The sequence below is a fragment of the Centroberyx affinis genome, unplaced genomic scaffold, assembly GCF_046629955.1.
Source record: "Centroberyx affinis isolate AG114_WGS23_722 - 3 ecotype Tasmania unplaced genomic scaffold, CSIRO-AGI_Caff_v1 ptg004908l_1, whole genome shotgun sequence".
In the NCBI taxonomy this organism is placed as follows: Eukaryota; Metazoa; Chordata; class Actinopteri; order Beryciformes; family Berycidae; genus Centroberyx; species Centroberyx affinis.
This window is the reverse complement of record NW_027282408.1, coordinates 55,001-70,962: the sequence shown is the minus strand read 5'-3', so window position 1 is coordinate 70,962 and position 15,962 is coordinate 55,001. Positions and strand designations below refer to the sequence as shown.

The window sequence follows — 15,962 nt, the reverse complement described above, 5'->3', positions numbered from 1 at the left end:
GTTTCCTTCACGTAACCGTTTTGTGCTGGGAAAACATAAATGTAACACTTTACATTCCACCAACACGTAATTTGCTGTTCACATGTCGTGTTCATTTCACGTTTTTCTGTGAGATCAGTCTGGTTGGCAGACATCCAAAAACAGTTTTTAATGATGGACGAATTTTCATTTTGATTATTCACTCATTTCTTCTGTACCTGCTTTTGTATGTGCTTTGCAAGACAGCTGAAAGACAGTAGACAGTATATCATTCTACAGTTACATAATCAGCATTAAATCACTATGGGTCCAATTCAGACCTTGGCTTAAGCGTTGTGCCTTGGTGCTTAATTCAGTTTTTATGTGCATGCCCTAATGCATTGATTCCAACCCTGGAGTTTTGCAGCCATCCCACCGTATGTGCAGTATGTTGGCCAGACACACAAAGACTCACAATCAAGGACAGATTCCATGGTGTTGCTGATTTTCAAATGTCATTCATGCCATCGACTGAATGCATGTTTCCCCTCAGGATGCAGAGAGGGAAAGACAACATTCAATGAAAATGTAATTGGTATGTGAAACAGAAATGGCCATAACAAGTGTTTTGTTTCAATGTAATGAGCAAGCAATTGACAGTGGCTTGTTGGTGAGTAAAGATTATATTAGGTGTCATTAAAGCTGCATTAAAGGGTAACTTCGGTATTTTTCAACCTGGACCCTATTTTCCCAACTGCGGGTGTCTAAGAAACTAATGGGGACAACAATTTTTGAAATTGGTCCAGTATTGAGCGAGATCGCTTCAGCCGGCAGCCGCGAAACGGGCTGCAATGTAATCCAACGGGGCAAATGCGCACCGTCAATGTACGTCCACTAAAAGTGCTTGTTTTTGCCACTGACTGGCTCAGATTGTTATTATAAGTGTCTGACAACAGTATGGAAAGGACCCTATACAGAAATGAAACGTACTTCCTTACCTTTAGCTTGATCCCGTCTGTGTGTAACCAAGTCTCGCCCAAGTCCCACGAGAGCTTAGTTGTTGCAGGAAGTCACCTGTGGAAGAGAGGAGTGCCACCGGGAGGACTTTGTTGTGTTGGAGTACAGAGATCGTAGCTTAGCGTTATCTAAAAGATCTAAATAAAAAAAAAAAAAAAAAACAATGGTTCGTGTTTGCACATTTCCGAATTGTGCCAACAAAATGTGGCGCAACACTTCGCGCAGCTTTCACAGACTGCCTTTGTTGGATAGTGACCCGCTGAAGTTGTGGCTAGTTGTGCTACAAATGGATGCCAACACTCCTGTCCATACGCTGCGCGTTGCAGACCATCGGGTCTGCAGTGACCATTTTGACCGGGATGACTACAGCCAGCCAAAGAGGAGACGAAATCCTATCCCAAAGCACTTTTTCCTAAAGAAAAATGCTGTCCCGAGAGTGGAGAGACCTGCTGCAGACAGAGTGGAGGTAATGTTATTAGCTAAAGTTATTGCGTTGTCCTGGCATCAGTACACATTGCAAAAACAATCACTAAACTAGAAAGGCACTCGGAGAGCGCAGACCTCCGCCAAGGTTCATGCTATTATTGTTTGTTCGTGAGTCGGATCCGGATCCGCTCCAAAATTTAATGGGTTCTTCCTTGGCCCATGCGACACCATTCCACCAAGTTTTATGAAAATTGGGCCAGTATTTTTTCCGTAATCCTGCTGACAGACAAACAAACAAACAGCACCGAAAACATAACCTCCTTGGCGGAGCTAGCCAGTAGTAGTGTAAAATAGCCTATCAACTGAGTCATGATTGATTATAAAATATGTATATAGATTAATTTCCCCTTTTCAGCAGTTGACATTCATAATAATACAATAAGTGATATCAACAAGCTGAAATTATCTGTGTAATATTGTTGCCAAAGTGTGTGTGCGTGGTGTAAAAATGTCATATTTATGCTTATCTATTATACGACCTATAAGACCATTTTTATGCCTACATTTGTATATCCTATACATTAGCAGATATCATAGAGATACTTACTGGCAATGAATGATGATGGTAGCTCTTCAATGAGTAGGAGCTCTTCATCCGTATACTCTGGCTCAAATAAATACGGGCCGCCATCGAATTCAAAGGCCTCTTCCACGTTGTCGAGATCAGGTAAATATTCAGCCATGACTTAGAAAATCTTTTAGATAACACTGAGCTACGATCTCTGTACTCCAACACAACAAACTCCTCCCGGTGGCACTCCTCTCTCCACTCCAACTCTCACTCACGTTTCCACAGGTGACTTCCTGCAACAACTAAGCTCTCGCGGGACTTGAGCGAGACTTGGTTACACACAGACGGGATCAAGCTAAAGGTAAGGAAGTACGTTTCATTTCTGTATAGGGTCCTTTCCATACTGTTGTCAGACACTTATAATAACAATCTGAGCCAGTCAGTGGCAAAAACAAGCACTTTTAGTGGACGTACATTGACGGTGCGCATTTGCCCCGTCGGATTACACTGCAGCCCGTTTCACGGCTGCCGGCTGAAGCGATCTCGCTCAATACTGGACCAATTTCAAAAATTGTTGTCCCCATTAGTTTCTTAGACACCCACAGTTGGGAAAATAGGGTCCAGGTTGAAAAATACCAAAGTTACCCTTTAAGCAAAATGTTCTGACCACTTGAGGATGACAGAGCTGCAACACATTTGTAAACAAGCATTTGCAAAGCCACTCGCCCACTGCGCTACGGAGGCCAGCGAAGGACAAACCGTGCATAAAGGCTAACAGCTAAGCTAACCGTACCTGTGGAGACGTCTCGCCGGTTACTAGTCTTACATTGCCAGAACTTTCTCCCGCGGAGAATGTTACATGTTCCACAATGACAAGTGAAGACGTTTCTTAAACCTGCAATAAGCGATACCAGACCTTATAACCAATCCTGAAACTAATGTGTGCTATGTGGAGATTTCCTTGATTCATCATGATGTAAACCAATATCCATACAGTGGGCCAGCTGTGTTGCTGTTTTCACCTCTTTTCTAAAGCTTGTTCTCAAACTCCGCTCCGGAACGAAGCTCCTCCTGGCCCATGCAGTAGCTTTTAATGTTTTTAAAACTAGTATTATAACTACTATTTTAAAAAGTAAACTTAAAGTATAGGCTACTAGTTTTTCATTAGGGGCAAACTTTCAGACTTGCCAATTTTAAGGCACAGCCAGAACAGCAATGGGAAATTTTTTACTTTTGGTAGAGGGGATGTTAATTATTTAGCAGGTGTTGTGTGTCTGGTTAATTAAGCCCTCCTTGTCTGTGGAAGGCTGACTACATACTGGCCCAGTGAGCTGTGGTGTAAGTCTGCATTAAAATCTCCCCATTACTGTGACATGAACATTTGCTGACTGAATTTAGTATTAACATGGCTATTTTTGGGAGGTTACAACTGAAATATCACTTGACAGAAAGATGTTCTGCCTCAAGCTCATACACATGCTATGGAAAAAGAGATGATATGTCGGTGTGAAAAAGACCTAAATTAGTGTCAGGCACTTTTAATGTTAACTCAATGTCAATGTTAAATAAAAAATAAAATAAAAAACACAACAGATTCATGTATGATGGATTGACAACCTTTCCAGGGTGTTTCCCTACCTTCCACCCAATGTATGCTTGGATTCATTAATGAATGAAAACAAATTTACAGTTTTCTGAATCTCTGTAAATGCAGGAATGGTTCCTATGTTGTGTTTTGACTAAAAACAATGCTATCATTTAAACTTTTGCTTTTGCTTTCCTGTTAAGTTAGTAAAATGTCACTTGTTGGTTCTACACACTCGATATTTTATGCTCTTATACAATTAATGTCCCAAGGGCATATTGCCAGTTCAGTCTTCGTGCTTCGTACAGTCCTCCTTAACAAAAGTGGATTCAAGGAGTGCAGCATTTAAAGGCAATGCCTCAGCAGAAAGACATGAAAAAGGTGAAAAGTCCATGGGCTGGTTTTTCCACCATACCAAAGTGAAGGACACCGGAGGCAAAGCTTTGAATAAATCTGTGTGCAAGCAAAGGCACGCCCTAATCCACGTCTGAACAGGAACAGCTCAAACATGCAGATTTTCGATCCACCTACGACCTGCAGAACTTTATACAGTATGGATCTGGCCTCATGTTCATTCAAGAAGCATAATTGAAGCTGCAGACGTGGTATAATGAGATGTTGTGGTTCTAATTTAAAAAAAACATCTGTGATGGTAGGTGTCAACTTGATGGCTCTAACTGACGCCCACTCCCACCCAACCCACTTTCTTCTAACATCCAAGCTAGATTTCTACCTCAGTGCTCACCCAAACAGAATAAGGGATAGCTGCATCCCGTAAACTGGGCCAGTAGTTATACTGCATCGGATGAAAAGTGTTATTAGAAACTACAAGCATTACACAGTGTGAGTGTTATATATGACATGAGCATGGACATCATTCCTGAGGCTGAAAACCGGCATAGTGCACAAAGATCCGTGTAGACATTGTGAGTAGTGCAAGATTGTGCAAATAACATCTTTGTAATAAAACAGAAATAATAACAATCCGAGTTTATCATAATTGTTATCGTGAATCTGCTCTTCCAGTGGCTCTAGGGAGGTCAGTTCTATATTCCAGCAAGTATGGAGTGAGCAAATTGTCTGGGAGAGGAAAAGACTGGCAGTTAAATATGAGCAATCTTTTCAGAGAGAGAGAAAGAGAAAGAGGGAGAGCAGAATTTTAAAAAGTTAGACCAGTAACAAAACTCCTCCACAAGTCTTTGTCCTTTCTGATCATCTTGTAACCCGGCATCTAAACTGCAGCATCTGATATGAGGAGCCAAGATTCTGAAAAAAAAAAAAAAAAAAAAAGCAACCTGCATTAATCTTAAACAATAGTTGGTGGATATTAATTTTGTCGATCGAAGAGTGCACAGTAGACCAGGAAGCCAGTGCAGAACCCACATCTCCAGCAAAACAAGGTCCCAGCCTCTTTTTTCTGGTGAGCCCTTTAGGTTAAAGGAGCATTTCCAAGGGTCACACAGTTGTAGATCAATACAACATCAATACAATGAGCCCAGAAATTGTGGAAAAAAAAAACAAACCTTCAGCTGGCAGCATGTCCCTTATATGAGGCACTCTCCTCGGGTAACTAAATAACAAAGACAACACAGAAAAGTTGCCTCACCAGTTCACTGTAGTTGCTAGGGAACGCTCCCACAAAAATGTATATTATTAGTTAGTTAGTTAGTTTATTATCCCCGAGGGGAAATTCTTTTCCACAAGATTCTTTTCCACAAGACTGTACATCACAAGGGGAACCAACAATACACTTTTCACACATCATCACAAAAACAACATAAAAAGATATGACTATAACTGATATCGTCAAAATGCGTAAAAGTTACATATTTCTTAATTTTGTGGTTGTAAGACGATAACAATGTTTTTAATGAGTATCTGCTCTTGTGATTATGTGCCCCAAGTGAACGTGGCAGGTGAAGAGTGAGCTTGTTACTGTGGCTTTAGTTAACATCTTTCCTTCATCACTGTCCCATTATATTAGGCTAAAGGAAGAGAGAAATGAGGGGGAAAAAAATGTGTTTTTGGACTTGCATGTGAGTATGCGTGAGAGAATAAGAATAGCGTTCCTGTCGTGAGTGTGTCTGTGTTATCGTGCCGAGGAGCTGATTTTGTGGGTGTGCTGTGTGTGTGTGTGTGTGTGTATTTTTGTGTACTGTACAACGCATGCCAGCGAGAAAAAGAGGCAGATCTCCCAACGGGTTTAATTATCCACTGAGTACCACACATTGTGACGCTGACCTCGGTAGAGTAACCCCCCTCTCTCCCCTCCCCAGTCCCCCCGCTGGGGAACAGTAAGCGGTAGCCCCTCCCCCCCCCAGCCTATTTTCAAAGACAACTCAAAATATAAAACACTTCTCCCATTAGCACTCCAGTGTTGATTGCTGAGCATCTCCTCCTTCTCTCAGTTTCCCTGTGACTCCTGCTGATCTGTGTTGATGAGCACTGCAGAAGTAGCTGCAGCAAGCCATAATTAAACCCTGAGTGTATTTTTATGATTCATGCCAGTCGCCTACTGTGCTCTTTATCAGGGTCGGAGGTCATACCACACCAACTGAGGGCAGGAAGTAGCATCACTCAGCGGACCGTCGCATTTTTTTTGATGGGTTGCCAAGTCGTATCCATGCCTTGTGACTGGGCAGGACAAATGCTGTTGGAATATTTCCTAGTAAAACCCACTCCGATGGCAGAGGATGGACAGCAGGGAAATGTAATGCTATTTATTAAATCTGAAATTACATTTTCAGCTAGGGATTACTTACCCTTTCCCAGTTCTCTATTCCTGCAAGGAGGATTGATATTAATATAAATTAGTGTAAATAGTGAGATTCAGCTCAATAAACGGAACAGAGTTTTGATCTTCTGAGTCATACCAGTATTTATTTCCTTTTACCACTATCATATACAGTACAGACCTATATACATAAACGTACAGTATATCCAAATAAATCAGTGAACTTTACACTAGGTAATATAGTGTGAAGTGATGGGAATTGTTTGTATTCTATGTAGTAAGCAAGAACTGCGTAAGAAAAATATCTTGTGGCCAGTGCCCTGATTTTCAGGCAAGCATTAGGACAAATTAACTGAACATCAGCATTCCCTAGACTATTGTCTTTCTTTGAGATATACTGACTCTTACCCAAAATGCAGCCAGTAAATCTCTCTGCGATTTCAACTGCCCAATGTATTCTGCCCCAGTAGTCAGAATTGCCATTGCAGTTTTAATGATGTCAGACAACAAACAGGCGTGTGCTTATTAATCATGTAAACACTCATGACACTGTAAGAACTGCTCACAAAAGCTAACGGGCTAATATGTAGCTAAAACGCTAACACGGCCATGGAAGTTAGCATTAGCGTTAGCATCTACTAACATAGTACCCAGATGCTACGTAAAACACATCACTTCCCGCACAACACTACTATTTCTAACCAGTATATCCAGTACACCGCTGCTCAGAATCGGCTGGTCCAGAGCGCCTCATGTTACATTGATGGTTACGCTGGAGCTTGGAAAGGCCAACTTCAACACTAACAGCAATTAAAAGTGAATTTTTTACCACAAAAAAGTAATCACATAGAGCTTTAAGTATCTTTTTGTCCTGGTTTTGACCCAGGAACAAAACCTTTCCCACCCTATCTCACCATGTACACTAACGCAGGGCATTCAATCAGTTTCAGTCACTTATCAGTTCAGTTTGTCATAGACTCATCCATGTACGCCACATTTTGAATTGAATTTTGTGGCTTTCTTATCTGTGTGAGCGATTCTAAGCCAGCACTATAAACAACACATAAGAATTAATTGTTTCCATGGAGAGGTGACATAGATTGGTGCTCGTTTTCATGACACATCTATGGTGATAACAGAGGTCTAAAGAGATCAGTCAAGTGGCAAATTTGTTATGCAATGCAGAGGTTGCCCCCCACATCTTTATTGTTATCACCTGTAATACCTTTCATAATGTGAGACGGAGATGGATATAGAATATAGAAAACTAAAAAGGAGCAAGAGATATAGATTGAAAGCTGGAGATAGTTTGAAATAAATTGATTTCAGCGTCGGGGCGGGAGAGAGAGAAACAGACAGAGAGAGAATGAACACGGAGAAGGGAACAAAGATAGAGGTGAGGCTTAGGAGATTCAATGAGGAGTGAAGTTGACTCTTTCAGCTCACTCTCTGGATGGCTGCTTTTAGGAATTCTTCACATCAGTGTGTGTGTGTGTGTGCCTGTGTGTGTATCTATGTGCCAATGTACGAACTCCCCTCAAACAGACTCATTTAAAATCTATTTCCAATTTCCCCACCCCCCATATATCATCCATTATCTGCAACTCATCACACCAAGACACAAGTTTACTGCTCAGCGCCAGTGAAAGCAGACAACTTTCTTCAAATGGGGAAACAATCGTTTTATTAAATTTCCAACCAATTACACACACACAACGATCATATCTGTAAGGACTAGAGGAAAATGCAGGACTCCGTCTCTGTCATCTGACTGTTCACATTACAAGATTCACAAGTGAAGCTACAGTTAGGATTCCCCTAACGGCACTCCACACCAGAAGATTTAAAAATAGATTTAGCTCCAATTAGGCTGTTCCACACTAATTTTGAAGATCACTGTAAAGCCCTTTACTATCTGAGAGAGGCTTTAGTCTTCCAGTCTTCAATCTTCAAAATACAAAAATACCACAACCTTATAGTCTTGCCTTCCTCTTTCACGAGTGTATCATCATTTTACTTTAATAATAGCTTGCATGGAAGGAATGTGAAACACTCAAGGGGATCAAAAGATGTGTGAGGGATAGAGCAGATTTACAGAAAGAGAAGTGATAAAAGACACATTGAGGTTAAATCGGAATGAGATTATATTTTGATGATAACTGTGCTAAAGACGTGCTAAAGACTTGCATTTTAATATTTTATTTTGAACAATATTTATATGACACTTCATATTTGCAGTTGTTATAGTCAAGCACACCTTAGTTTGATAGTGTTCACTGCAAATGTGAATTTGTGTAAAGACGTCATTGTGATTTGATATGCACTTTCACTGCTGACAGTCAAATTGATCCAATCAAATAACGCCACAAAGGGTTACAGTAATCACACCATAAGATTGGCGTTCCAGAGTTAAATACATGACACATGGCACTGGGTGGGCTTTGTTTTCTCAAGAATGGCGTTATTTAATTGATGACTTGAGCATGAAACTTAATTTGGTGAATGTCAATCCTAGAAAATGATGACAGTCTGTAGAATTCTTACACTTTTCCCTCCTTGATTTCCATCTTAGAAGCGCTGTACCTGCTCTCATGACAGGAAGAAGGAACATGTAGTGAGGGTGAGAGTGAAAGAGTGACAGAGAGAGTGAGAGAGAGAGAGAGAGAGAGGGAATGAAGGGGAGGAGGAGAGAACTGACAGTTACCAAGCTGTCAGTGTTGTTCCAGGGAGAGATAGGGGTTGGTCTGACATCATTTGAGAGTAAAGCTGCCAAGTTATATGCAAGGAAGGGGAGACAGATGACAGTCTTCTTGCGGCTGGTTTGTTATAAAGAGCCAATTGCCCCACCAGTACCGGGGACATGTGCTGAAATTACCAGTTGCGCCAATCAAGCTTATGATGTTTTTCGAACTTCAAATGAATTGAAATGTGAGCGATTATAAACAGAAACCGATGACAGATTGTAAAATAGATTTGGTCCTCTCAGACTTCTGTAGGGAAATGGGAAAAAAAAAAAAAGTTTGATGAAGAGATTCTGGTGCTTTGAAGATAATGATAGATGCCTTAGATGTTCCTGCTATATCATTTGTCTATGTTGGACATTCATCTGAGAGCCTTGGTAGCTGATTGGTTGTACTTTATCCAGCCAATCACGATGCGCCAAGGTTTGAGCCAGTGTTTTGTTCTCTGGTTGATGAAGCAGGTTTGTATCTTTTCTCAACTCCATCTGTTAAGTTGATTTTCTACCAAAGCCACATTTCTTGCATATATATTAAGACACAAACTCACACACATACACACACACACACACACACACACACATCACACACAAGTAAGGATGCATCTGCACACATGCGGGCAGCCAGGCACATACATGCATCCACTCATATACACAGGTATACACACACACACACACACACATGCATGCTCACACAGGCAGCTGAAAAGACTTGACACTTAATGTTTCATTGAAGCAATACCAAATCTTTCCATCATCCAGCATTTAAGAAGAAGCTGTTTTGACTGAAAAACGTAAAGAGAGGGAAAAAAGAACAGAAGATATTCTTCTTCCTCGGAGCATTCAAAATGACAAAACTTTATGACTATATTTGTGTTGTCATTTAGGAATACGCCTGAATACACCTTATGACTGGTTTGCTGTAAAGAACTAGAGTACTTATATCGTCTCTGGTCAAAGTATTCATAAGTCTGATTCTCTGTTTCTTCATCTTTATCTCTTTCTGTCTCTCTCGTTCCCTCTTCTTTCTTTCTCTCCCTCCCTCTTCTCTCCCTTGTTTCCCCAGGTGTCGGAGCGCTGTGACTATGTGTACGTGAATGGGAAGGAGACGAGGGGGAAGAGCAGGGTGTTGCTCAACTTCACCTACAGCTTCCTGAGCGCCCAGCTGGAGATGAGTGTGTGGATGCCCCGTCTGCCCCTGCTCATTGACATGGCCGACCCCGAGCTCAGCCAGATCAAGGGCTGGAGGGTCCCGGTTACTACCAGCAACAGGAGGTAAGGCCTGACCAAAACCAGATGAGAAATATCTTAATTGATAACGTCTTAAATTAAATGTTAGCATACTGTTAGCATTAAATTGACACCTATTTTGCTGCAGCATCTACCCACAAGTCAGTTTAAGGAACTTCAGGTAGTTAAGTCTTTCAGGGGTCTATTGAGGGCTACTTTTTCACTTTTTACCATGCATACATTGTCCATGAACACTGTGCATACAATGAGTTGATATACTGTAAGTTCATGAACAGTGACCCACTGATATCAGCTGCTTCTAGGAAGGTGATATCAGCTGCTTCTAGGTCTTTGCTTCGTAACCAAAACACTCGATTTTTGAAAGAGCTAAACCTCAGACACAAAATGGGTTGTATATGGTGTATATCACAGTACGATTGGGCTGTTTTTAAAAACTCCAAATTTCTTTTTGGGGGCCTAAGCTTAAGAAGTTGGAAAATTCCTGCATGAGAATCAGAATCACTTTTATCACCAAGTAAAATAAATGTAGAAGAATTTGGCTTGGTGGTGTTGGTACAGAAACATACAGTAGCTTCTGTCATAAGACATTACATATTTACACACAGCAGGGACAACAGGAGCTCACATAGAGTAGAGTGAGCTGGGACAGTGAGGGACAGTTCTCAGAGAATTGAGAATTTTACATTTAGCATTCAGTCACTATGTGCATTTGGGCAGCATGGCATGTAGTGCAGGCACAGCTGTGGAAGTGGTATAATGAGTGTCTAATAGTGCATTGGACCATACTAACATAAGGTAGTTATACTGAATAGGAAATGTATAATAAATTAGAGCTTTATAGAGCATGAACTTAATTCCTGAGGCACAAAAGTGACACAGTGCAAAATGTGCAGACATTCTCAGTAGTGCAAGATTATGAAAAAACGTACCAAAAAAAAAAAAACCTAACCTAGCCTAACCTGGTTGTATTGAAAGAGATGATCACTTAAGCACACACTTAATAGCTTTTTTATTTAGTACGAACAGACCTAACTCTGGTCAAGGCATGTAGCACTGAAACATTGTGTTTGCACTATAATAGAAGAATGAATTGTTCCAAGGTCTCCAGTGATTACCCAATTCAGTATAGCCAGGCTATTAGATTCACACACAATTAATGTTATGAAATGAAAACTAACTTCATGTAGCAGCAGACACAGACATCCAATTTACTGTCAGTGCTTATCTGGGCATTGTTTTGGACTCGCACAAAGTTCACACAAAAACATAAACAAATACAGAAAGAATTGTCTGAGCCAATTTTCAAACATTCATTCATATCAGATACTGCTTACAATACCATATAGCTCTGACATTTATGCATGTCCTTGATTTTCTCAAACTTATCAAACTGTATAACCTTCTGGTCCTAGGCATCAACAAACCACTAATGTCCCTCAATAACCAAACAACAACAAAAGTTCTGGCCAAAAAACCACTGAGACAGTACAATCTTTTCAGTGATGAAAATTAATCATTAATTATACCAGTCTCATACTTATTTTTAAGTGTCTTCACAACCTCACACACATTCATAGCTCAACTTACACTACACTACCATCAACATGCGAGACATATCAGAGAAAGACTGTATCAGATATTGTAGGACCTCTTTTGGTAAAACTGCATTTTCAATTGAAGGTGCAACACTGGAACTCAAAGTTTAAAACAAATTCTAGACCTTAAAGGTTTTTCAGAGCAATTAAATCCAGGCTGAAATTGTAGCCATGACACCAATTAACCTTCATTTGTGTTTTCTGTGTTTCTTGTTATTTTGTTATTTGCTGTTGTTGTTGTTTTTTTCCTTTTTTTCCTGTCATTTCATGTTTGAATATAAAAAGGAAATAATGTAAATGTTATTGATAGTGTAGCGTGTAGAGTTGAAAATGGAAAGGTATGGAAATATGAAACTTTGATCAAGATATCAAATTACACTCGTAGGGGCACCACCTTCATAGATGAAGGAAAAACAGACCTTTACTTGGCTATACTAATCAGTCATCAATCTGAAGATCATGAGATCTTTTCAGTTCAGGGATTACTTTTCTCTGCAGAGAAGGAAATACAGAACAACCAACTTTATAGTGAATTAATATATTATATTATTTCCGTATATATTTCCCTATTTCCTTTGCCTTTTCCTTACACGAGCCCAAACTGTCAATCAACTTGTTTAGGCCAGCCCACTAGGTCCGAGTAATCACTCCCAGATATATTCGTTCCAACCTTTCAAGGAGCCCCCAGGAACAGCTCTGGGCTGTGCAGTGATTTTGGTGAACTGGCCAAGCTCGGTATTGCTCGGAATTGCATACTATGCAGTAGCGGTGTAGTGGTTGCAGTGGTTGGCACACGGTAGAGGCTTGTAGGCTTTCAGAACGACACACTTTACAACTTGGGAATATTTGCATTACTTTGAACTGATCGAAGAAAATTGTAAGAACATTACTGTTAACTGTTAGCTGTGCATCAGGGAACTGAAAGCACTTGCCAATGTGTTGTGAGCGCTATTTATTTTTTATACCAGACATCATGATCTATCAAGGCTTCCTCTGATCTTACTAGTTTACCATAAAGACAATCAGACCCTGAATAAATGAAAGCTACCTTGTATTAGATAACAATACTGTACTCATTGGTGATTTCTATAAGAGTGAGGACATCTCCAGAAGACATAATGGCTGTGAATGAGTGGGTAACTTGAAAGCACTGTACTGAGTTGCTTTTAATAAAGACTAACTTAGTAAAGTACCTTAGAGCCATAGTAACAAAGTAAAGTAACTAGATGATTTTCTGCCTCCATGTCTTGAGAGCAAATGACTGAACATCTGTGATGCGTTCTATAATCGCTCTAGTGTTTATACTTTTTTATGAGCGTCCAAAATCAAAGTCGAGCAATGATGGAATATTGGTGATATTGTAGCGATGTCCATCGGGCGATCATACATCGCTACACATACATAGCTATACATCTCTAAACTGCCCTTATAGTACAGTATGTTTGAACCGTGTCACACTGAAAATGCTCAACATAAAGTTCAAAATAAATCTCCTCACCTGGTTAAGCTGAGTAACTGCCTGGCTAGTGATGTGTGGGATGAACTTACGCTCAACACACGAGTGAAGCACAAACCACACATGCAGACTTTAGTCTACGATCTAGCGAACCTTTCTATCTTTAAGTTAACTTGCCTAACGTTAACCCATGGATGCGTTTGCTGGCCATGCAAGTTATAGCTTTGTGTACTGTGAGATGACATTTCAAAGAGGGAACACGCTGTACTGTCTCTCATAATTCACACATTATAACACCCACATTCTGCCTCCATTGTCCCCCACCTACAAACAGTGCATCCATTGTACTACTGGTGATTCAGATATATTTGCTAAGAGTATATAACCATGAGACCATTATAATGGATGCACAGACTATGACTTTGAACAGACTGAGTCCAAATTAAGCCAACCACACACAAAGGTTGGCATATAAAAAATCTCGCACAGTTTAAACAGCAAGCATTTGATGGACAGTGTGTAGGAGGTAGTCAAGTTCAACATCGATCCAAATAAGCACAAAGTCTTAATAATGACATTATGGAATAGGAAAAACTCATATTTACATGCTTTTTTTTGGTAAGATTATTTTTGGGCATTTTACCTTTATTATATAGTTTATACATATAGTGAAGATAGACAAGAAAGATACAAAGATGATATGTGACAAAGGTCCCAGGCCCGATTTGAACCCAGGACGTTGCGGCTACATGGTATGCACCTTAGACCACCAGGACGCCCCATAAAAACTCATATTAAAACAGCTTTGGAAACTTTCATTTTGGCACTATATTTACATGGGTTTTCAGCATCAGTGTAGGCCGTCATATCAACATCTACTCATGTTTGCTGCGTCTTTCTTGGATTAATCACATCTTGAATATGTATATAGGATGAAAAGCGTGGAGTTACAAAAAATATAGGGACTCTCCTTCAAAGTATCACTTACTACAAATTCTGGCATGTCAATTGTTTGTTCTCATTTTCACAGATACAAGTTGTTGTTGGTTATTAGCGCCAACAATATGTGTTAAGTCAACCTAAATAGTCACTTTTATTTGCTTTGTGATAGGGATGAACTTTGTTTGAAACAAAATATCTTCAGAATCAGCTTTATTGGCCAAGTCTGTACACATACAAGGAATTTGACTCTGGTTTTTCGTTGCTCTCAATGTACTTACACAGAATAAATATACAGCTAAAAACAAGGACAACAAGATGAACAGACCCAAGTAGTTTCTGTCACTGTGTGACTGATTTAAGTGTTCATCAGAGTGATGGCCTGTGGGAAGAAACTGTTCTTGTTTTGGCGTACAGTGTTCTGTAGCGCCTACCAGAGGGGAGGAGTTGGAACAGGTTGTGTCCAGGGTGTGATGGGTCTGCAGTGATCTTTCCTGCCCATTTCCTGACTCTGGTGATGTATAAGTCCTGAATGGAGGGCAGGTTGGCACCAATGATTTTTTCTGCAGTCCTGACTGTCCTTTGTAGTCTGTTCCTGTCCTGTTTGGTGGCCGATCCAAACCAGACAGTGATGGATGTGCAGAGAACAGACTGGATTATTGCAGATTAGAACTGGATCAGCAGCTCCTGAGGCAGGTTGAACTTATGCACACGAGTTCCCAATTCATTGCAGTCAAGTCTCAGTGACCCACACACCACAGGGTGGCACTCTAACACAAATACCCCCTGCCGTCCAGGCCTGCTCATGTCTGTCATGTGTGTCATGTGTGTCAGGGAGTGAGGGAGGCGGAGCAGTGATGTGTGTGTGAGTATGTGTGTATGTATGTTTGTGGGAGAAAGAGGTGAGGAGAGAGCTAGATATAGTATGTATTCTGCGTGTACACATGGGTTTGTCCATGTGAGTTTGCTGCAGTTTTGTGTGTGTGCTCACTCACATTCACATAAGTGTGTAAGCCACCTCATTACACTCCGGCACCTTGGCTGACCTGTCATTCATTGGTACGAACACGACCTGGCCTTGTGTTTCTGTTGCCAGCTGCAAATGTCACCTCAGTTTAGGTTGTCGTCCCGCCGCTGATGTGGAAGGGGGGATGGAGAAGGGGACGGTGAAGGAAGGATAGGAACTAAGCCAAGCCATTCGGCCACAGCATGTTAACCTGTCAGCCCGTTTTTCTGCCTGACTGGCCATGCCTCATTTAACCTAATGGAAGCTGTCACTGTCACTCCCCCTGGCCACCTGAGTGGTAGAGAGAGCGACGCAGGTAGACCATGAAAGAGGAAGAGAATAAAGGAGAGAGAGTTTAGGAATAGATGACAGACGAGTGAAGTAAGGAACTGAGCAGAGAAACACAGAGTGAGAGCAGGACAAAAAGTCTGAGGAAAAGAAACTACAACGCATAGGAAGACAAAAGAGACCTATGGCAGTGACGGACAGTGATGGAGGCTGGATGGAGTAGAGTGATGTATAAGCTGAACAGCCACAGCAATGTTTTTCATCACTGGTTGTCCCAAGGCCACACTCTCCCCGGCACTACACAGCACCCACAGCCCTGCCTGCAGCAATATTGGTGCTTTAATCAGGAAGTAAGAGAAACTGCTTAGAGAGTAGAATACAATGCAATGCAGTGCAATT

The 15,962-nt window shown here is 40.9% G+C and overlaps 1 protein-coding gene across 1 annotated transcript in view; it reads left to right on the top strand.

The window, feature by feature from the left end:
* Positions 1–15,962, top strand: part of LOC139666278 (transmembrane protein 132C-like) — a gene marked incomplete at its 5' end in the record, with an annotated part of 51,157 nt that overhangs the window by 23,382 nt on the left and 11,813 nt on the right. Inside the window, one exon of the mRNA XM_071545453.1 lies at positions 10,095–10,303. Coding sequence (XP_071401554.1) covers positions 10,095–10,303 — 209 coding nt within the window. The remainder of the gene's footprint in view (positions 1–10,094; positions 10,304–15,962) is intronic.